Below are 24,629 nucleotides of genomic sequence, written 5' to 3' on the forward strand. Positions count from 1 at the left end.
CCAATAGAAGGACAGTTTGAGACATATATCAGCAGTTAAGTCAATCTAACTTGGGGAATCCAAAATATAAGTTTTGGGTAACAAAACAAGACCTGAGGTGCCTCAAAGCAAGCACTGGGTGGAATCTAAGCTTTTCTTACAACTATTAGGTTTTCCTAGAGCATCTCTAAGGTCAGCCTGACCTCTACAATAAGCTTTTGGGGTTAGACAATTTTCTAGTCACATAAAGTTAGGTTCAAACAATATTAACAGATGACAAATAATAATCCACACAGTATTCTCTTAGTTTTCCAAAAAGTCACAGACCAGGGAAGGCAAAGAATCAATTACTGGCAAATTCTAGAACGTATCATTAAAAGATAATTAGAGAACATCCTGAAGAGGAAGTGGTGATTAGAAAGAGTCAAAATGGCTTCATCAAGAATGAGTCAAGATAGATGAACCTCATTTTTTCTCTTGGGTAGTGTTGCTGGACTGGTATGTTATGACTAATACTATAAACATAGTTTTTCTAGATTTTAGTAAAGCATTTGGCAAAGGCTTTCATGCTACTGTTGTGAACATGATAGAGAGATGCAGGCTGGACAGTGAAGGATATTCGTAAGAGATTAAATGGGTGGTCTCAAAGAGTGGTCACTACTGGTTTGATGTCAACTTGGAAGGAGGGCCCTAGAGATTTGTGTTTGGCTTTGTTATGTTTAGCTTTTTTTTTTAACCAATAAATTACACGAGGGTACAGATGGTATGCTTATTAGATTAGCAAGTAGCATAAAACTTGGAGACAATTGATAGCCTTTGAAGCATTTATGGCCCAGGCCCTTAATTAGTCAAATGCTACATAATCATGGCTTAAGAAAGTACACAAATGAGACTTATCTTACAGAACAGCATGGCCTTGGACATATTAACAGCAGCCCAAGGTGGCACATATGCCCTAATAGGTGACAGCTGCTGTGTTTATGTTCCTGACAACAGTCACATTACAGATGCTTTAAATAACATGGCAAAAGCATCTCAAGACATAGCGATGTGAGCCGGTATTGATCCAATAACCAATTAGCTCCAGTCTTTGCCAGGATCCTGGGCACTATCATATTATCTATCCTTCTGGGTCCTGATGTTCTGCTTCTTTGCTGTTGCTGCTTATGCTTGTGTGGTTTGTAATCACAAATGAGATCATCTTGGCTATACCTAAAAAGGCCCTAAATACCCTAGTATAGAGCTTCCCCAGGGACTCTGTGGAAGATATACTTTTATATCTTCAGGGGTGAAAAGGAATTCTATTGAGGAAAAGTCATAAAATATAGTAAGAAGTGAAAAGCCATAAACACAAATTCTGTGAAAGGGGGGAAGCCTGAACATGATAACCTGTTGAAAAATTATAATTTATTATATATTTATATATAATTTAATTATATTTTATCTATTATTATAATTTAATTATATTTTTGTAATTTATAGAATTTAATTATTGAGTCAAAACTTAGATACTGTGGCCCATGAAAGCCATAATAAGAATATTGTGACCCATATATGACTGGCACATGATCAATATACAAACTTATGTTTGGGTAGAACATTGGCTTAAGTTCTGTCAGTTCCGGAATTCCCCTGGCTGGGGAACCCTGTACCTTCCTCATAACTGTGGGGTGCTCTTTTGATACCAAAGGAGGAGGTCAATTATCTCCAGACTGATTATAGGTAGTAGTTTGATCAGTCATGAATACTTTACAAACGGGGCAATTTTCGGTCTGGGGTGGTGGCCAGGCCAATCAGTGAATCTCTGCTAAGAACCCTTAAGATCCCCCTGGTAATTATAAAAAACAGACAAAGGGAGGAGGAGCTAAAGAGTGCATCACTACTGATTGATGGATATTTTTGGTTTTCTGTAATGTAATTTTTGGTTTTAGTAATGAGTTTAGGAGTTAAGCCAATGATATTCCCAAACATAAGAATTTAAGGGCACTGGGAAATGCCAGTGGAAATTTGGGTTTTAGTAAGGAGTTGAAGGAGAGGCAGGAGGGCATTCTAGGCCTTGGACTATGAAAATGCTCAGAGTTGAGAGAGGGAGTGTCTTGTTTTAGGAACAGAAAGGAAATCAGTGTCATTGGATTAAAGAATAAGTGGTGTAAGGTGATAAGATGAGAAAGGTGCAGGGAGAATAGAGGTTATAAAGGGCTTTGAACATCAAATAGAGGATTGTACATTTGATCACATCCTGGTCATGTATAGGACAAAATATTCTTGTTTTGACTTTCATAGGTCATAGTATCTTAAGTTATGCCTCATTGTCTAAGTTATGATTGTTAACAGGTCACCATGTTTGGGCTTCTATCTTTCACAGAGTTTAAGTTTTTAATGACTTTTCACTTATTACTACGTTTTAGGACTTTTTCCCAATAGGAGCCCTACAACTCCCAAGTTCATTTACTAAGCAGAAAACCAAAAATATCCACCAATCAGTGGTGACGCACTCTTTAACTTCTCCTTCCTTTGTCTGTTTTCTATAATAATCACTGGGCTTTTCTTGTGTCTCAGAGAAGTGGAGGATCAATCCATTATTGAGACTGTTTTCATCTGGGAGCCACTCCAGATATGTAGGTGATTCTATTGATTAAGCTAATACTTATTATAATCAAACTGGATCCCTTGACGCCTTTCTTTGGAATCAGAACAACTCCTCTGCTTAAGGAAGCCAAAAGTATCCCAGTGCACTGGGATATTGGCTCTTGGGAAGGTACAGAGTTCCTCAGCCAGGGGAATTCTAGATCTTACAGATGGTATGCTTATCAAATTAGCAAGTCATACAAGACTTGGAGGCACTTAGCAACAAAGTCAGTATCCAAAAAGATCTTGACGGATTAATACATTGGGTTAAATCTATTAAGATCAAATTTAGTGGTAATAAATGCAGTCTTAGATATGTTAAAAAGTTAATTTTACAAGTATGAAATGGGGAAGCAATTCATCTGAACAGACTAGGCATGTAAAGTGGACTGCAGGCTCAATATGGGTCAGCGGTGCTATCTGGAAGTTAGTGTTTAATCACAGGCTAATATGTTCATTCATACGTCAAGCAAAGCTTGAGGAAGTCACGCAACCATGCTAATTGGATGTACTATCAATTTGGTTTTTTTTATCCTTAACTGGGCCTGTAAAAAAAAAAAAAGGCTACATTTGGAGTACTTTCTTCTGTAAATCATCTTAAATTATAAAAAAATTCTATATATACATATATAGAATTAATATAAATTAGTATTATAATAACTATACTTTTAATCTTAACACACTTAAGGAAATGAGAATCTAGTACCATTGTGAGAAGATTTTAGACTCAGAAGAAAGCAAAGTTATTTTAGATAAATAGGAAAAATTTATTTTGACTTGTTATTCATATACTTACAAGAGTGCCACAAAATAGAAGTTTTCATGCAATTGGCTCCTTTCCACAAAGTTTTCTCTTACTGCATTAACAGAAGTAAAGGGTCCAAAGTGAGGGAGGCAATCTCCTCATTTGGGTAGCCTCTCTGCTAATCAGACCTCACCTGGCATATCAAGCAACATCCGCATTCTAATATCTAGCGGGATGTTGACAAGCTGGATTATGTTAACTATGAGATTTTGTTCAAAGGTCTTTTCTTTCTAAATATACTCTACCTTGGAGAGCTCATCTATTCTTACGTTTCTCTATCTCATCTACGCTAATTATATCTAGTCACGACCTCACCCAAGAACTTGTTATCTGCTGCTTTTTCTTTTGGTGTCTTGCCATCACCTTAAAGTCAGCATATTTTAAACTAGATTCCACCTTTGCTCTGACACTTACTACCTGTGTGATCCTGAGCAAGTCACTAAAGCCCTGGGTCTCAGTTTTCTTGTATCTGAAGGCCCTTTCAGAGTCCAATGAAGAGTTTGCATTTCTTCCAAGAGGATTCATACCTAAACTCCCCTGTGTGACTTTCAAGACTATAATTTGGTTTCCCCTTGTTTATCCAGTCTAATTTGTCATTGTTCCCTAACACATGCTGCATGCTTTAGTGAGGACACTTTTATCACTATTGCATGAATATGGCATGTTTATGCTTTCCTCTGTGCCTTCATTCAAGTTCTTCATTTCCTATGGAATACAAGAGGCATCTGAGTGTACAGAGCACTGGATCTGGAGTCAAGATGACCTGAATCCAAATCCAGTCTTAGACAATTACTAGCTTTGTGACCCTGAGCAAGAGCACCTCTGTCTGCCCCAGTGTCCTCAATTGTAAAATAGAGGATCAATGAGATAATATTTGTAAAGTGCCTGGCACATAGTAGGTACTTGATAAATGTTTATTTCCTTTCTTCTCTCCTCTTCTCTCTCCTCCTTCCTTACCCTTCAAGTTCCGGATCTTTACCCTTCAGGGCTGAACTCTTATCTTCCTTCTCCTTTCATATCTTTTTCTTACAACATTAACAGAAGTTTAGTGTCCTAAATGAGGGAGGTGATAGCCTCACTAGGTTCTGGGTTCTTCAGACCACAACTGGAGTATCATTCCAAATCTTACATGACAAATTTTCTGCAGGGACTCTGATGAATTAGAGAGTTACTGGGTACTTGAAACAATGCTGTATGAGAACTGATTGAAAGAAATGAGGACATCTAGCTCTGGAGAACAGAAGACTTAGGGGATATATGGTAGTTGGCTTCAAATATTATTGTAATGTGGGTTTGACCCCTCCTACAGAGACACTGACATGGGAATGCTGAGGGAGTTAGGTTTTTAGTGGTTTACCCAATATTTCATGGCAATGCCTCTGTGAGTGGGGCCAAGCCTTTGTTACATTATATTTTTCCAAATACTTGAAATATTTTCAAATATTTCAAGGATTTTCTTGTGAAAGAGGGATTAGATTACTTGGTCTCAGATGAATAAGCTAAAACCAACGGGTAAAAGACAGAGGGAGACAATTTTTGGATCAGTGTAAAGAAGAATCTCCTAATAAAGGAAACTATCTAAAATGAGATAGTCTGCCTTAAGAAATAATGAGTTCCTATGCCCAAAGGGCTATAAAACTGTGCATACCCTTTGACCCAGCAATACCACTTCTAGCTGTGTATTCCAAAGAGATCATACAAATGGGAAAAGGACCTACATGTACAAAAATATTTATAGCCACTTGTGGCCAAGAATTGGAAATTAAGAGGATACCCATCAACTGGGGAATGGCTGAACAAGTTGTGGTATATGAATGTAATGGAATACTCTCGTTCCATAAGAAATGATAAGCAGGAGGACTTCAGAAAAATCTGGAAAGACTTACACGAACTGATGCCGACCAAAGTGAGCAGAACCAGGAGAACATTGTACACAGTAACAGGAACATTATTTGATGACTAACTTTGAGACTTAGCTCTTCTCAGCAATTCAAGCATCTAAGCCAACTCCAAAAGACTCATGATGGAAAATGCTATCCACATCCAGAAGAAGAACTATGGAATCTGAATATGGATAGAAGCATACTATTTGCTCTATCTTTTTTTTTTTGTCTCTTCTTTTTTTGTGGTTCTTCCCATTAGTTCTAATTCTTCTTTACAACATGACTAGTGTGAAAATTTGTTTAATATGACTGTATACCTAGAGCCTACATCAGATCAAATGCTGTCTTGGGGAGTGGAGAAGGGAGAGAGAGGAAGAAAATTTAAAACTCAAAATCTTGTGGAAGTAAATGTTATAAACTAAAAATAAATAATTTTTTTTTAAAAAAGAAATTACTTCCCCAGTATTGATTTTTTTTTTTTTGAGAATATAACATACCTATCATCCCAAACTGTTGCAGCTGTTTTGGAAGTTAGAGCTTTCACAAAAGAGATAGCCTGGTCAGTGATGCTAAATCAATAAGCCTTTATCATGGATGTGGTTCAGGCAAAAATACTACTTTGGCTCATTTGCTGAACAGGAAAGAAAATGACGAGCTCTCAGTTATTCTAGAGGAGACTTTGGAAGGAAGGAAATAAACAAACATTTATTAAGTCCCTATTGTGTGCTAGGCACTGTGCTAAAGGCTTTAGAAATATGTTTGTTGATCCTTACAACAATCCTATGAAGTCATCCGTCCTTAGTGTGTTTACAATATAACTGAGGAGATGAGAAGACAGCACAAGAAGATAGCTAACAATAACGGTTATAAAAAAATCAGAAGGGTTTCTATGTATCACACAGAAAATCAATCACATTATTTTATTTTTTAAAATTTATTTTCTTTTCAATTAACGAACATTTATTGTCTTTTTCCTCCACCCCAAACAGAAAAAGAAAACCCTTGTAACAAATATGTTTACACAAAGCAAATTCCTGCATTGCCTATATCTAAAAGTGCAGGTCCCATTCTGGATTTTTCTACCATCACATTTCTGTTAGGAGGTGGCTAGCATGCTTCATTCTCAGTCCTCTGAAATAAAATCATATTCTTTTTTCATAAAAACATAATTTTTTATGGAAAAAGATTTGCAGATTTCACAGAAGACATCTTTGTATCATGAACACTTTCTAGAGAAAACAATTGATAGGTTCTGGAATCAGCAAGCATGAAATAAAAATATCAAGAATGAAACTGATTTTAATGAAATTATATGAAATTAATGACAGAAAAAAACTTCTTATTAACTTGGAAATTATCCTGGAACCATCTGTTGGTGCACAGTTAGACCATTTACTTGTCAGAATGAAGATCAGAATTTAAAGAAAAAAAAATCAAGAAGCAGATGTCATGATTTTCAAAAAAGAGAGTCTGTAAACTAAAAGCTGCTGACCTTGACCTTTATTCCTGGCAAGATGATAGAATGTTTTCTTATAGGATGATTAGTAAATACCTGGAAAAGGAAGTTGTGATCACAAGCAGCCAGTATCATCAAGAACAGGTCATGCCCCACCCCAGTTCTTGGCAGAGCCACAAGTGTGACTTATTCTATATATAGTTAGGTTTTGCAATTTTTTTTGTCTTCTTTTTCATTAAAAGAAAATTTTTTTGTTATATGGACAGGCTTTCTGAGATGGAGTTGGGGAGGGATACTAATAGAAATTTGGGTGTTGTAAAAACAAAAGATATCAACAAAAATTTATTAAAAAAAAAATACAACAAAACCCAGGTCATGGTAGATAAACCTCATTTCCTTTTTTTTTTTTTTGGATAGGGTTATTAGGCTTAGCTGAGGAAAGTGTTTAGATGTGATTTAATTGTTTTTCTTTAGCTAAACATTTGACAAAGTTTTCATGCTATTCTTATGGAAAAGATAGAGAAATGTGGGCCAGCTGATACAAGTCAGATGGATTCATAATTGGCTGAATGATAAAGAATAGTCATTAATATTTTTATCTCAGCTTGGAAAGAGTTTTCTAATAAAGTGCCCCAGGGTATGGTTTGGTTCAAATAAAAATGTTTGACATTTTTATCATTAGCTTGGATAAAGAGAGAGATGGCACATTCTTATAATTTACGGGTGATACAAAGCTGGAAGAGTTAGCCAACACACTGGATGGCAGCACCAAGGATACAAACAGAATTTAACTTAATTAGCATCAGGTCAAATCTAATCAAACAAAATATAATTGGGATAAATGTGAAGTCTTACATTTGGGCTAATAAGATCAACTTTGCAAGCACAAGATGAGAGAGGTTTGGCTAGACAGTAGTTTAATCTGAAAAGATCAGGGGTTTTTAAGCAAAATGCAAATTCATTATGAGTCTGTAGGTTTTTATAGCACCCAAACAGTATGATATAGCAAACTTCCAATAAAGCCAATGTGCTTTGATGCTACATTGAGTTGCAAAACATCCAAAATTGGGATGGTGACAGCCCTCTTATTTTCTGTTCTGATGAGACTGCATTTGAATATTGAGTTCACTTTTACATTTTAGGCAAGACACTGGTAACCTAGATAGTATCTACTGGGGCTGATTGGGATGGGGAAAGGCCTAAAGACAATACCATATGAAGACTGAAAGGAATGAACTTCTTAACCAGGAAAAGATAAAACTTAGAGGGCTAGCCACTTTTCAATATTATTTTTGGTCAACATTGTGGACTTTTTTGCAAGATCAACTAGGGAAGGCTTAAGATGGGAAAGCTAATCTATTTTAAGAATGTATGCATTTTCCTCAACAATTACAGCAAATTCTTATGAAATTTGGATGTTATATACATTATAGAACTCAATAAGATGGTAGAAATTTTGTTTCACAGTGAATTATTTATCATACGTAACTATTTCTTCCCAATCCTATCCTTGGGGCTCATTTACCCAATTTACATTGACAGTGGAAGGTTGGGTCCAGAGAAGGACAACTGCTAGTACTTTTAGGTTCTAGGGAGTAAAATTTGGGGTGACTAGTACATTAACCCCTGCCAGTGTGTGTCTCAATAATCAGCCTCAGTTCTTTTGCAAAAGCATTTACTCAAAATCATACAGCAAGAACAGAAGTTACAGAGAAGTTCCCTCAGCATTAGAGGTACACTTCTACAAATACATTCAGTGCTCAGGAGGAAGAGAAAGGGTGGGCACAAGCTTAAAATAGAATAGCAGTGAGGCACACTTGTGGGAAATCAAAACTCTGGAACAGCAGGGTATAGTGTGGGTGATGAATGACTCACTCCACTGAGCTGGCCTTTAACCAGGATACTGTGTCTCTGAGAGAACCTTGGCTCAGCTGGGCTTCATCCTCTTAAAGTTTAATATTTCAAATGGTCAGGGCAATATGATGCTGGGTTGTGCTGGGCAGGCTGCTGGATGACTATGATGGCTTCTTATCAGGCTCTGCTGCTGTCGGATTGGGCTGGACAGTGGCTGTTGTTTGGAGCCGGACAACCTGCCCTGCTGCTGATGGGCCACTGGACTATTCTCAAGACTCAGAATCTTTATGGGATGGGTAGATCCATTGATTTCCTGGGCTTTCTATTCAATTGCCAGCTTCAATCTTTTCTTACTTTCAGCAATTCTCTTGACCGTCTTTTCTCATCAAGTGAAGAACTACAGAGCCTTTTCAGCTAGAGCAGAGTTTCACAAACTTATTTGACCGGCTGCTTCCTTAAAAAAATTACTTAGTGCCTCCCTGGAAATCTACTTTCTTTAACCCTTTAACTTTTTAAAAAATTTGCATCATTTCAAAAAATATGTAAATTTTAAAAAATGATGCATCTTAAATTTCATCATTCATTGTGAATTTGTGGTTTTTTTCTGCATTGAAAATGCAATATTGTGTCATAGACCAACTGGTTGGTCAAAAAACAAATCAAAAAAATGAGATATAGATTCACTAAAGATAATGATAATAATGGAACAACTTATCCAAACTTTTGGGATGCGGTTAATGTAGTCCTGAGGGGGAAATTTATATCTCTCAACACTTCCATTAACAAAAAAAAGAGAAAAAAACAAATCACTGAATTGGGAATGCAAATTGTGTATAGTATCATATTGTAAACAAATCATTACATACATAGATTCCTGCCAATACACACCAGACTTCCTGACAATGGGCAGCAAGCTTGCCTGCGAACACTTGCTTGTTAAGATCTGTTGGCAGACTTGACCATTGATTGGCTATAAATTGCATTTTTGTGTGTTTATTTGGAAAATAATGCAATCATTGATTTTAACTGTGTTACACAACAGATAAAACATGTACAAATGGTTTTTCAAAATTTTCTTCTCTTCTTTCCTTATGCTTCTCCCACTCCCATATTTTTAATGCACACTTGGATTATTCCAGCACCCTGCAAGGGATGGTATTGCCCATTTTGGGAACCTCTACATCTAGAGTAGCAACCCTTATTTTAGGACTGATAGAATCTTCTTCCTTTCGATTCCTTCAGAGCTTCAGTTCTGAGGCAGTTTGTCACTTCTAGAGGATGGGAGAAGATATATTCTTTAATTCCTTGTCTAGGAAATGGGAGAAGATACCTTCCTTAAGTGATTGGGTTTTTTTTTTTTACTCAAAAACTCCTTTCTGTCAGTAAAACTATTATAAATTAAAGATAGGTTAAAACTATAACAGTGGAACCCCAGTTTACCTATTTCAGACCTGAATAAATCTAACCAAAAAAAGGAAGAAAAAGAAAAAAAGTTAAGGGTCTGGGTATAATCTTAGAAAAAAAAAAATAGATATGATAGTGCCCTGGTGATTATTAAATTGGAACAGAAGGAAATAAACATATTTCACAGCTGTGCATAGCACCTTTACTAAAATTGACCATATCTTATGCTATAAAAACCTCACAGACAAATGCAGAAAATATCATAAACATCCTTTGGTAATCATAATACAATACATATTATATTGAATAAAAGGCCATTTTAAAAATAATTAAAAGTCAACTGGAGACTAAATTATTTAATTCTAAAGAACTGGTTGGTCAAAAAACAAATCAAGGAAATGACATATAGTTTCGCTAAAGATAATGATAACAATGGAACAACTCATTCAAACTTTTGGGATGCAATTAATGTAGTCCCGAGGGGGAGATTTATATCTCTCAACACTTCCATTAACAAAAAAGAAAAAATACAAATCACTGAATGCAAATTAACAAACAACTAGAAAACCAACTTGTTGAAAAAATCCAATTGAATATCAGAACAGAAATTTGAAAAATCAAAGAAGAGATAAACAAAATTGAAAAGAAAAACCCCATTGAATTAATAAATAAATCTAGGAGCTGTTTAAAAAAACAAACTAATAAAATAAACTATTAGCTAATTAGATTATAAAGAAGAAAGAAGAAAACCAAAGTATTAAGGAAAATTCATAACAAATGAAAAAATAAAAAAGCATTAGAAACTATTTAGCTCAACTGTATGCCAATAAAACCAACAACTTAAGTTCTTATGAAAATATAAAATATCCCAAATGACAGAACAATAGATAATTTATGCTATCCAATTTCAAAGGAAGACATTGAGCAAACAATGAGTGAACTCCCAAAGGGAAAATTAAAAGCAAAAACAAACACTCCACACCAGATAGATTCACAAATGAATTTTGTCAAACATTCAAGGGTATTCCAATATTACATAAGCTGTGCAAAAATAACAAAAAGGTATCTTACAAAATTCTTTCTATGATAGAGACCAGGTCTTGAGACATAAACCAGAGAGAACTGAAGGACAAAAAGAACTATAGACCAACATCAGTAATGAACATTGATGTAAACATTTGAAATAAAATATTAACAAAAAAGCTAAAATGAAAATTATGCACTGGTTTTGACTTATACTAGGAATGCAGAATTGGTTTAGTATTAGAAAAACTATGAACTTAATTATCCATAATAAGAATAAAACTAACAAAAATCACAATTCTAGCAATAGCTACACAAAAAACTTTTGGAAAAATATAATATCCATTTCTGTTAAAAAATTTAAAAACATAGAAACAAATGCATATTTCCTTAAGTAATGAATGGCATATATCTAAAACCAGAAGCTAACATTATATGTAATAGGATTAAACTAGCATCCTTTCCAGTAAAACCAAGGATGAAACAAGATTGTTCATTGTTACCACTTCTAATTGACACTAGAAATGCTAGCAGTTATAGCAGTAAAATAAGAAAAAAATTGATTAAGAAGAAACAAAATTAATATTTTTTTACAGATGATATAATGGTGTACTAAAAGAACCCTAAAGATTTAAGTAAAAATTAATTGAAACAATAACTTCAGCAAATTTCAGGATATAAAACAAAGTTACAAAATTTATTAGCATTAGGGGCAGAGCCAAGATGGTGGAGTAAAAGCAGGGACTTCCAGAGCTCTCCCCCCAAACCTAGCCAAATATCTAGTTTAAAAAATGACTCTGGAGCTGCAGAACCCACAAAATGACAGAGTGAAGCTAATCTCCAGCCCAAGACAGCCTGGAAGGTCAATGGAAAGTAGCTATCATGCTGTGCTGGGAGCAGAGTGCAGTCCAGCCTGGGCTGAACCAGCACAGACAGGACTTGAGCAGGCCTTGGGGAGACTGAATCTCTCACACCTGTGATGGTTTCCAGACTTCACAACCTCAAAACACTGAGGACAAATTGGAAGGTCAGTGGAAAAATCCTGTGGGAGCTATGTGAGAGAGCAGAGTGGTCTGGCCCCAGCCCCAGGCTGACAGAGAAGGTAGAGGAGCCTGCAGCAACCACAGCAGCAGCAGGTACAGGGGCAGCTGCAGCAACTGTTTCTGGAGCTCTAGGCCCACAGATTGTAGGGGAATTGGGCATCTGACAGTATACTGCCCACACCCACTGTAAGCAGAAGACTACCTTGACAAAGAGTTTAAAGTCAAGTAAGTGGTTGGAGGAATGAGCAAAAACCAGAAAAACACTATAGAATCTTACTTTGGTGACAAGGAAGAACAAAATATACAAACAGAAGAAGACAACAAAATCAAAGCATCTTCATCCAAAGCTTCCAAGAAAAATACGAATTGGTCTCAGCCCATGGAAGAGCTCAAAAAGGAGTTTGAAAATCAAATAAGAAAAGTAGGGGAAAAATTGGGAAGAGAAATGAGAGTGATGCAAGAAAATTATGAAAAACAAGTCAACTGCTTGTTAAAGGGGACCCAAAAATATGCTAAAAAAAATACCTTAAAAAGAGACTAACCCAAATGGCAAAGGAGATCCAAAAAGTCAATGAGGAGAAGAACACCTTAAAAAAGTAGAATTGGCCAGATGGAAAAAGGAGATCCAAAAGCTTACTGAAATTCCTTAAAGATTAGATTGCAGCAGATGGAAGCTAATGACTTTATAAAAAATCAAGAAATTATAAAACAAAACCAAAGAAATGAAAAATAGCAGACAATATCTCATTAGAAAAACAACTGACCTAGAAAATAGACCCAGGAGAGACAGTTTAAAAATTACCTGAAAACCATGAACAACAAAAGAGCTTAAACATTATCTTTCAAGGAATTATCAAGGAAAATTGCCCTGATATTCTAGAACCAGAGGGTAAAATAGATATTGAAAGAATCTACCAATCACCTCCTGAAAGAGTTCCCAAAAGAAAAACTCCTAGGGGTATTGTAGCCAAATTCCAGAGCAACCAAGTCAAGGAGAAAGTATTGCAAGCATCCAGAAAGAAACAATTGGAGTACTGTGGAAATACAATCAGGATAACACAAGCTCTAGCAGCTTCCACACTGAGGGATTGAAGAGAAGGGAGGGATGTGATAGAAGGGAGTGCAGATTGGGGGAAGGGCTAATCAGAATGCATGCTGTCTTGGGGTGGGTGAAGGGGAGAGATGGGAAGAAAATTTGGAACTCAAAATCTTGTGGAAGTGAAAGTTGAAAACTACAAATTAATTAACTAATTAATTTTTTAAAAGAGTAAAAAAAAACCCAAAACAAAACAAAAAAATTATCAACATTTTTATAAAATACCAATAAAACTGAACAGGATGATAGAGAAATTCCATTAAAACCACTACAGAATGGGTAACATATTTGGGCGTTTACCTACCTACATATGGACAAGAACTATGACCTTAGCTTGAAAAGGTCAAAGTCCTCCATTGTATCCTGGACCATCTCTAGTCATCCTGATCTATATCTGGCCACTGGAACCACATGACTCTGGAGGACAGAGTGAAGCTGGTGACTTTGCACAGCCTTCCCTCACTTAAATCCAGTTCACTTGTAGGTCAGTCACGGTATCACCTCCCTGATGTCATGGCTCTCCTTGAGAACAAAGGACCAGCAACAACTCTGGACTTCACCATCATGCCCAATCACTTGGAATGTTCTTCCTTCCCTTCCTCCCCTCCAAATTTCTTTTATGTGTGATCTTCCCCATTAGAATATAAGCTCCTTAAGTTTGAGGGCAGGGACTGTCTTTCTTTTTACTTGTATTTTGTATTCCCCGCATTTAGTGCAGTGCCTGGTGTAGTGAGGACTTAACAAATGCCGTTGACTAACTAACCTAAATAATTGGAAAAATATTATTTGCTCATGGATAACATGAATCAATACAATAAAACTTACAATATTACCTAAATTAATTTATTTAATGGGATACCAAACTACCAAAAGATTATAAAACTGGGGAAAATAGTAACAAAATTTATATGGAGGTTACAAAAAAGGTCAAGAACCTCAAAAGAAATAATTTTTAAGACTCATGAAAAATGCCATCCACATCCAGAGAAAGAACTATGGAGTTTGAATCCAGATCAAAGCATACTATTTTCTCTGTCTCTTTTTTCTTTTCATGGTTTTCCCCCCTTTTGTTCTGATTCTTCTTTCACAACATGACTAATGTGGAAATACGTACATGTATTGACTATATCTGATTGCATGCTGTCTTAGGGAGGGAAGGGAAACATTTAGCACTCAAAATTTTATAAAAATGAATGTTGAAAACTAAAAATAAATAATTTCTTCCTTAAAAGAAAGAAGTAATTTTATAAAAGTGGGAATAAAGTGGAGTTATCTATATTGTTTTAGGGCATGAGTTCTTTTATTCAGATTTTTAAAATTAATTTATATGTTTTCAACAATCATTTCCATGTTTTAAATTTTCTCTTCCTTCTTGCCCTCTCCTCAAGATGGCATGCAATCTTACATGGGTTCTATACGTACATTCTTATTAAACACATTTTCACATTAGTCATGGTGCATAGAAGAATTAAATGGGAGAAACAGTGAGAAAAACCAAATCAAAACAAAACATAACAAAAGAGAAAAAGTCTGCTTCATTCTGAGTTCTGATTCTATAGTTCTTTCTTTGGATGTCGATGGCATTTTGCATCAAGTCCTTTGGAAATGTGTTAGGTCCTTACATTGCTGTGAAGAGCTAAGTCTATCAGAAACAGTCCTCATACACTGGCTGTTACTGTGTATAATGTTCTCCTGGTTCTGCTCATTTCACTCAGCATCAGTTCATGTAAGTCTTCCCAGGTTTTTCTGAAGTTCACCTGTTTGTCATTTCTTATAGCACAATAGTATTCCATTACATTCATATACCACAACTTGTTCAGTCATGCCCTAAATAATTGGCATTCCCCTGATTTCCAGTTTAGGATGTGAGTTCTTAACCTCATTTTTCTTGTTTTTTTAAAAAATATTTTTATCAGTTGGTCATTCAGTAAACATTTATTAAGTGCCTCCCACGGGCCAGAAACTGTTCTCAGTGCAGAGATAAAAACAACAACAAAAACAAACAAAAAAGGCAAAAGATAGTCATTGCTCTCCAGGAGTTAATAGGAGAGGCCACATACAAACAACTAGGTACAAGGAAGCTATATACAGGTTAAACTAGCAATAATCAACAGAGGGAAGGTACTAGAATTAAGGGCACTGGGAAAGGTTTACCAATGGAAGGTTGTGCTTTAGCTGGGAGTTGAGGGAAAGGCAGAAATGAGGCAGAACTGTGGAAACGCTCAGAGTTGAGAGTGGGAGTGTCTTGTTTGAGGAACAGAAAGAAAATCAGTATCACTGATTTAGAGTAAGTGGTGTAAAGTGTCAAGATGAGAAAGGTGAAGGGAGAGGAGAGGTTATAAAGGGTTTCAAACATCAAATAGAGGGATTTTACATTTGATCTTGGAGGTGATATGGAACCACTGGAGTTTGTTGGAGTATAAAGGTAGGGATTTAATGGGATCAGAGTCAGTCAGATCTTTAGGATGATAGCCGAGTGGAGGATGAATTAGAGTGGCACTGGACATGAGGCAAGTAGGCCCCCAGCAGGTGGACTGTTTCAATTATGCAGGCTTAAGGTGATGGGAACTTGCAATGGAGTGGTGTTATTGTTCAAGAAAAGAAGGAATATGCTAGAAATGTCAGGAAGATAAAGTCAGCAATCTTTGGCAACAAATTGGATTTGGAGAGCTGAGAAAGTGAGGAGTTGAACATGACCTGTGTGTTTTGAACCTTGGGTGACTGGGAGCATTGGTGTACTCTCAATAGTAATAGGGAAGTCGGGAGGTTCTGGGGATGGGAGTGGTGAAGGTAATGAGTTCAGTTTTGGACATGCTGAGCTTAAAATGTCAAAGGGACATCCAGTTCTAGATGTTCAATAGCCAGTTGGAGATGCAGAGACTGGTGATCACCAGAGAGGTTAGGGATGGATGAGGAGATCTGAGAATCATTAGCACGGACATGATAATTGAATTTAATGGAAGCAGACGAGATTACCAAGTGAAATAGTCTTGAGGGAGAAAAGAGTCCAGGAGGGAGCCCAGCAGGACGCCTACTGTTACTGGGCATGACCTGGATGATGATGTAGCAAAGAAGGGTGAGGAGAGGTCAGACAGGTAGAACCAGGGGAGAGTAGTTTCAAACCAGAGAGAGAAGAGGGTCAAAGGCTGTGACAGTGGCAAATGTGGAATGGTCAAAAAGGATGGGGATTGAGAAAATGTCATTCAATTTGGCAATTAAAAATTTAGTAACTTTAAAAATAGTTGTTTAAATATAATTGGTTTTGTAATACTAAGTATTATATAATACCAAATATTATGCATTTTAAAACTTATTTCTGAGGAATTTGTAGGTTTCATTGGCCTGCTAAAGAGGGCACTGGACAAAAAAGATTTAGGACAATGGCCTTGGGGTGTTTAGTTTCAAATGAATCATTTTCCCCAGCCAAAATCCTTTGGGACTCTTAAGTAGATGAGGGACTGTATGAATGTATATATAGGTATGAATGCAGTCTATGCTTAGCAGGCAAGTTCATTGTCTTGCTTGACCTCTTTATATTCAATTAAGGTATCTAAATCTCTTTCCAGAGTGGAGGATGTCTTTTATAGCTCTGAAAGTGTTTTGCATTCCCATTTTCTTTTCAATGTCTCCTTTAGCCCTGGCTTACTTTCCACTTTTGCACTAGGCTCACTGGGTCACCAAACTTAAACATATATAAATAGAAACATGCAAATAGTATGCCTACATCTGGGAAAGGTTCATTCTGCAGCCACACCTTGGCTTTTGTGGTTATTTCAGACCTTTGGCAAAGTGAAATACCTCTTCCTCCTAGAATTCATACTATGATTTTAAATCCAGTCTGGAAGTCGTTTCAAACCAAACTGTAGTAGGCAACATTTGGGTTATACCATTTTGGTAGTAAGCTATAGATTTGAAGAAGATAAGAATGGACGGAAGCACTGACTGGCTCTGTTGATAAGGGTTGTGGAGTTAAGTGGAGGGTTGGATTTCAAATTCTGTTTCTGCTGCTTACTATCTGGGTGACTTTGGGCAAATTACTTAAGCTCTCTGGGCATCAGCTTCCTCATCTGTAAAATGAGGATTAGGTGACTATGTAAAATGGAAATCATGTGATGCTGTGATACTTCAAGCATCTGACAGGCTTTCATTTAAAGCCATGGAATAGACTTTGTTCTGTTTGGCCTCAAGGGTGGAATTTTAAAAGGGGCAAATTTAGGCAGAAAATCTTCCTAAGAATCAGAAATATTCCAAAGTGGAATGGGCCTAGATAAAGGCCGTGGTGGAGACTTTCAAGCAAAGAAGTAATGATTACTTGGCTTATATTGTCAAAGGGATCTGACCTAGTGGAAATGGCCTGAATTGTCACATATTTGTCCGACTTTGTTGTTGTGACACAGGGATCGAGATCTGCTCTCGTGCGATGAATAGGTTCACCTTGTTAGAATCACCAATTTATCTTTAATTCAGTAGTCACCAAGAATCACACAACCCTGCTGCCCCACCCCTAAGAAAAACAACCTCCCACCAGTCTCCAAACACAAATGGTTGCAAACTATGCTCTTTTAGGTTCATCCCTTTCTCCAGAAAGCATTTTACGGATTGCTTTCTGTATGAAAACCACAAAGAATGAAACCTAAGGCGTTTGCAAGCCAGCTTCGATTGATCTGTTCACTCATTTATGGATCTATTTTTACCTTCACTTTGACCTTAAAGGAACAAAGTCTAAACTTAATCATTGCTTTTCTTGTTTCTGCCTTACCCAAGCATGTTCGTCATGGGTTGAAGTCCATAGGCTTATTAATAGGGGTGGAGTGGGGGGGTAGTGGTGCAGAAGAAGGATAATTTGTCCAGATTTATCGCGTTCTTTCGTTCTTTGCTCTCTTTAAAAAAACAAAGCATTGGGTATTACGTTTTCCTTGTTTCTCCAGAGCGGATTATCTCATTTGATGTTCACTAGAATTCTGAGCTCCCAGACCCAAGGGCCAGGTAGACAAGTAGCATTAGTCCCATTTCACTGAGGAGGAAACTGACGCCACCGAGCCCTGGCCCGGGGCCAGCTCGATCCCCGCCCTTCTCACGCCGGGGTGGTGGCGGCGGTGTTTCCATGGAAACGGAGGTGGCCTCTCAGCCTGCGGTCCCCACCAAGGTCCGCTCCTGCTTTTCTCGCCCGCCCGGGTACTCGTGGACCGCCCCTCCAGCTGCAGAAACCCGACCCCAAGGTCGGAGAGGGAAGGAAAGGGGCATCCGGACCAAGAATCTCAGTTGTCCCCACTCCAAGTCCGGACCTCGCCGGCAGAAACCAACAACCCAGCCCCTTTTCCTTACGTCAGATGATACCTACTTGGTCAAACGGGCCGGGAGCAAGCGGAGGCCAGGGGAGGAGCCTGCGCTGATTGGCCTTCTCCAGTTAGGCCCCCCCTCTCAAGTCATCTCCCCGCCCCTTTCTCTCAAGTCGTCTCCCCGCCCCTCCCGAGGTTCCGGAGTCCTACTTTAAGTGCACAGGCGCCGGCCCCGGCTAGCGCGAGGGAGGGAGGGGCTGGAGTCGCCTTTCTCCTCCCCGCGGCTTCCCATCCTTAAAGTGGGAGCCCAGGAGCTGGCCCCGCCGCAGATCGCTCCGGAGGGCGGGCTGTGCAGAGGCGGCGAGCTCGAGCTCCTGCAGGCGGAGCGCGGCCCGGGCTGGCAGCGGGGCTCCCGGCTCTCTCGGCGCCATTACTTTCGTGCGGAGCGCTGGCCCTGTCCCCGGGAGGAGCCGTCACTCGGGGGTCGCCTTCCGTCCCAGGCCCCGACCCGCCAGGGCTGGTGTTTGTCCGGCGCTGCCGAACGCGCCGCCTTCCGTCCCTGCTGGCCGCCCCGCCGTGAGGCCGCCCCCGGGCCCGAGACCATGTTCGACAAGACCCGCTTGCCGTTCGTGGCCCTGGACATGGTCTGCTTGTTTCTGGGTATGTACGTGCCGGCGCCAGCCCGCCTTCTCCGCCCGGCTTTGCCCCTGTCTGTGCTGCTGCAGCTCGGCTCACCTAGTCCTTCGGGCGGGGGTGTGTGCGTGTCCTAGGAAGCCTGAAGTGTGACCTCCTGTGCTGAGAGAGCAAATGAGCTGCATTCGTTCGGATGCGGGTGTGTGTGTCTAGGTGCCTGCGCCTTCGTGCCTCAGAATGGGCGTGTGTGTACTGGGATGTGTGAAGTACGAAGTGTGTTGGGGAATGCGTAAATGGATGAGTGTGTGTGCTTGTCTGTGTGTGCGCGCATACATCGCGCATCGGGATGGGTGTGTGTGTGTTGAGAGGTGTTCAGGATGAACTCTTGTGTTGGGGAGTGTGAATGGATTGCGTACACTTTGGGATGCGTGCGCGTGTGTCTGTGTGTGAACGGGCACTCGTTTTCAGACATCGGTATGAACGTTTGCGTTGGGGAGTGCGTTTCAGAATGCGGGTGCATATGTGCGTGCGCACGCGTGCGCCCTCGTGCATCAGGATGGGAGAATGTTTTTGTCGGGAAGTGTTAAACATGAACGATTGTGCTGAGGAGTGTGTAAAATGTGTTGCATGCATTTTAGGGTGCGGGTGCGTGTGAGTGTGAGCTCCCTCGTGCATCGGGATGTGTGCGTCTTATTTGGGGGAGTGTGTAAATGTATTGCATGCATTTTAGAATGAGGGTAACATAGGCGTACTTGTGTAACTAAGTAACTCGTACCTTCTCCACTGCAGCTTCTGTACGTTTGGGACCCTCGCTGCTTCTGTGCTTGTGTATACCTTCAGCCCTGTATCCCTGGCTCTGGCTCTTACTCTGCAGTCTGCCCTCTCATCTCAGAACCTTCCTCCTTCTTCCCTCCCTCCCCCACCCCACGGCGGGGATGTAGCTACAACCACTTTGGCACTAATCAATCACCTTATTTTACCTCTCCCTCCTATTTCCTCTTGCACACTCTTTCTACTCCTCTCAAACAAGGCAGGATGATCAATCATTCAGAGGGCTCATCCCTCCTTTTTTTGCTGGGTAAAGCTGGTCACTGGCTAATCAGATTCGGTCGACAAAAAAAGTGGAGAGTTACTGCTCTGGGAACTCCCAAATAACAAACAGAAGGGCTGGATTCATCTCATTTCTGGGGAAAATGCCCTCTGTTAGACGTTATTTCTGAAAAATTTAGAATTTTCTGAACTAAGTTATGTGGTCTGGCGCTAGTTTCCAGGCTCCAAGGTGAGGGACAGAGGTGGTGGCTGGTTCCTACGTGCCCCAGACCTGCTGTCTCCTCTCTGCAGATCCGGACATGGGGTAGCTTTCCATCTCTTTTCTGACAGCTCACTAGGAGCTGTATAAATTCTTTGGCTGGGCGTTGTGCCTTCCTGATGGAAGTGTTATGTTCTCCTGGGGGTTGCTTGATCTTTCCCTTTGTTGATCTATCAGAGCTAAAATTAACTGGATTGGGGATATGGAAAGGTGTTGAGTGGGTGACATAAACTTTTAAGTGTTATATGTAAGTGAGGACTTAATAAATACAAAACATCTGGAATAAAGCAGTAGTGTTGTGAACTCTGTATCTGGAAAAGGCAAACCTTCTGTTTGAGGCTTTCCGGTGTGTATGGATGGATAGCATTCTTAAGGGATATAAAAGTAGTGCTAATGACTTAAGGTCGAAAGGAGAATTAGCTCTCCATCTTGAACTCAAGTAGATAGACTGTGCAGCATTCCTTGTCACTAGATACATTCTTGGCTCCTCACTGGGTAAGACCCTTAAAATGGAATATTTTGACCTTGTAAAGCAATGGGATAGGATATGAGAAAGATAATTAAGATGTGGTCCATGACTGTATGTAGTTTATAATTAAAATCTAAGGATTTGCTTTCTGAGATTTCAGATGTAGGATATTGACAGTTCTAAAAAACAAAATTGTGTTGGAGATGGCTTTCACTTCATCACTTTATAAGCATAGGGTGATTAAGCATTTTTTAGAAAAATAGCATTTTTCCACGTAGAAGATGTGCTACTTCCTTGGTTTTGCATGCCATTGTTTCCAAAATTATTTATATGTATCACTTAAAGTAATTTGGAGTGTTTCTGAGGAAAGGGCAAGTAAATGAACCTAGATGTACTAGCACAGTGTTTCCTTTACTGTAATTAGGAACATTATTGTAACTGAGAAGTCAGGAACTGACTGCTCCAGTTAGAATGTGCATGGGTAGAATTAAATCTGCATTATATAAACTAATGAAAGAGAGCAGTAAACTGTAATCCTAAAATTATCTGCATCAGTTTCACAATGCATTATATGGTGTTTTGCTGTGATTAATGTTAAAATTATTTTGCATTCCCAGAGAACAAACCAGCCAACAGCAGGAGACTGGAACCCCAGAATCATTTTGGGTAGAAGAGGAAAGCTGTCTTGGAATTAAAAACTGCCCTATGTAGTATACAATTGAAAAATGTATTTAAAAACAAAACAAAATAAAAAACTAACCTCCCAGTCTTTTAAGTACAGGATGCTTTCTGAATTTTTTGTAATGATGATAGATAACTTTCCCAGTAGCTCCTTTAAATGACTAACAAAGATCACACAGTATTTGTTCTCATGTGAATCTGTGCTCTTTGAATCTGAAGGGTAAGGATCATGACTTTGCATATCCCTTATAACATTGCTTTACATATAGGAGGCATATATAATCTTTTAGATTCAATTGCATATGGAGTGCTAAGCTTGTTTAAAGAAGTGATCTTTGTGTATGATGAACTGGTAGATGGGGTTTTCCACTCCTACATAGTGGGACTTTCTATGGTGGTTCTGCTGAGGTTAACTTGCTACCCACTGGGACTTGATAGATACTTGGGAGACAATGGTAAATTTTAAGATGGTTGTGGTGAATTCTTTGTTCCGTGAAAATAAGACTTTTGTCTTGTCCCTTCCTCTTCATTAGTTGATGTTTTGTGTGACATAGAAACATTGCAGAGCCTCCAGTCTCTTATGTACTAGAAAATCAGCCTGTCAGAAAGTAAGGGTGAGCAGTTTGCTCATCCTGAATAAAAGGCATATGTATGATGTTTAAATTGTGCACCATTTACCATTTAATAGCATTTTATCTGAAGGAGCAACACTGAATAATTCCAAATTCTTTCAAGTCTGCCCTGTCACAGATAAATGAGCCTTTTAAAAATTACCTTAAATTTAATAGGAAAGTAGTAGAGAAGATATTGGGGGATTTTTTTTTAAAGCATCTTGTTCTGACAGAACAGTACCTCATATTGTAGGTATGAGACAGTGAGGATACAAAATAGGGATAACTATGCAGGAACCTGTTTGTCTCAAGGCACATACAGGAGTATAGCATTTTTTCCTTCTTTTTTAATAGGTATCCTTATTGATGACTAGCAGAGTTAGGAAAACAATAAAAATTTCCTTTACATTTGCTTTCGGTTGTACATATTATAGTTGCCCATTAGCCTGACAGCGTCAGACCAGAGAAAAGTCTCCTAAGTTTTCCATGACTTTGCACTAGTGTTATAACTCTAGAACATGGGAGTATTTGAGTATCTTTGGGTTATATTTCTGGAAGAGGACCTTAGATGTCACTTAGTCTAGAACCCTCAATGAAAAAATTGAGGGACAGAGTTTAAGTGACTTGCCCCAAAGTAACATGAGTAGTAGTAAATGGCAGAACTCTAATTGGGATTGTGTGACCCTAAACTCTTTCCATTACACCATGTCTCTAAATATCACTTAATTAAATGAACTCACATCTTATAGATGAGGAAACTGAGGCCTAGGGAGGTTGACATTTATATAAGATCAGATATATTTTTTTAAAAAAAGGAACATTTTTTTTAATTACGGGAGAAGTTTTATGAAATTTCTCAAAGAAAGACAGTGGGTCATTCAGTAGTTCTAAGGAATAGGTAGATGGGAAAATCCAGCCCAGAGGCCTTAGGTTTTGCCAATCTGGAGCAACTCCTGGGTCACCAGAGAGCATCTTTTTGAAGCTAGGTAGGGGACTTTTGCATTCTACAACAATGTTTTCAACATTTCACTAGTCTCTTTAAATTTTCTGATCTCTAATCTCTCAACCTAAGGTTAGAGCCTCTGAGAACCTTTCTGGCCTTTGAGCTTGCTTGTCTCCTCGTTTCAGAGATCTGCTATACTCTAATCTCTCACTTCTTTTCTGTATCTTCTGCCAGAGCTGTTGTTACTGGACTTGTAGTTTCGGTGTCTGTTCCGTCTTTCCTTTGTGCTCCATACTGCAGACCATAAAAGTGTCTCTCGGAGTTTTTTTGCAAGGAAAAATATATATGGTCCCAATCATAAGTTTTGTTTTTATTAATCTGAATCTGTAATTTTTTCTGATGTAGGGAACCTCATACTGAGCAAACTCTATCCAATACATTTTGGCAACTGTTCTGCAACTTGGTGTCTTCCTTTCCTGAGGCATTGAGATGTTCAGTGATTTGCACAGTCATGTAGCTGTTTTGTGTCATTATGACAAGAAACAGTTATTAAGCACCTACTGTGTGTCAGATCTTATGCTAAGTTCTGGGGAATATGAAGAAAGGCAGAAGATGATCCCTGCTCTCAAGGAGCTTACCATCTATCGGAGGAGACAATATGCAAAGAAACAACTATGTTACAGACAAGTTACATATAGGATAAATTGGAGAGTGAACAAAAGGTAGATACTAGAATTCTGGGGGGTGGTGAAGGTATGAAATATTACCCGAGAATTGACGAAAAGCCAAGGAGTCCAGGAGGGAGAGAGGAAGATGTCTTTGGATTGAAGAGAACTGCAAGATGGGTATAAGGTGTAAGATATGTCTTTTGGCTTGTTCTATTAAAAAACAAAGAATAATCAGGAAGTGGATGAGGACTTGTGATCTGTGGTTTTAATTGTAAGTTGACTCAAGAGCATCTAACCTTGCTATATAGCCTTGAAAGGCTCACCAGCTCCAGGACGGAAAGACAGCTGAGTCATGAAAGAAATTTCATTCTGTAGATGTAACAATGTACTAAATGAGGTCATATATAAAGGATTTTATAAACCAGAAAATGCTGTTCCTGCGGCTGTTATTGCCACATTGGATGGCCTGGGTACCAATAGGTTAGAGTGACTTGGGTAGGTCTATATTATTTAAAGGGACCTGTTTTAAACTGAGGGTCCAAATGCTTGCTAGTAATCTTATGTTGTTTAATTCTGTGCAGGACATTGGAATACTGAGGAAAAATGCCTACTTTTAAGTTCTTTCAAGTAGGAAGACACAATTTTGCTTCCAGAGGCTTTGGTGTGCAGTCTTTCTACTTAATGGCTTCTGGTGTGAGTTTTGTACTTGCATAAAAAGCTTGTGGAAATTAGGGAAATTTAGATGTACAGTAAACATTTTTAAGCGGAGGGAATTGAAGTACAGTTTGGTTAAATGACTTGCTCACAGTTATGCAGTTAGTGTGGTAAAGCTGGGATTCAGATCCAGATCTCAGACTGCAAATGC

General features: G+C 38.7%; 2 protein-coding genes across 5 annotated transcripts in view; both read left to right on the forward strand.

Annotated features, from left to right (window-relative positions):
- Positions 1-24,629, forward strand: part of DHX29 (DExH-box helicase 29) — a 360,925-nt gene that overhangs the window by 67,215 nt on the left and 269,081 nt on the right. The window lies entirely within an intron of this gene.
- PLPP1 (phospholipid phosphatase 1) overlaps positions 18,595-24,629 on the forward strand; it is a 119,786-nt gene continuing 113,751 nt past the window's right edge. Inside the window, exon 1 of one of the 4 annotated variants that reach the window (XM_072605624.1) lies at positions 18,595-19,110. In XM_072605624.1, coding sequence (XP_072461725.1) covers positions 19,053-19,110 — 58 coding nt within the window. In that variant the 5' untranslated portion in view covers positions 18,595-19,052. The remainder of the gene's footprint in view (positions 19,111-24,629) is intronic. The other 3 variants (XM_072605623.1, XM_072605625.1, XM_072605622.1) reach the window with 3 other exon arrangements.

Source organism: Notamacropus eugenii, chromosome 4 (assembly GCF_028372415.1).
Source record: "Notamacropus eugenii isolate mMacEug1 chromosome 4, mMacEug1.pri_v2, whole genome shotgun sequence".
Taxonomy (NCBI): domain Eukaryota; kingdom Metazoa; phylum Chordata; class Mammalia; order Diprotodontia; family Macropodidae; genus Notamacropus; species Notamacropus eugenii.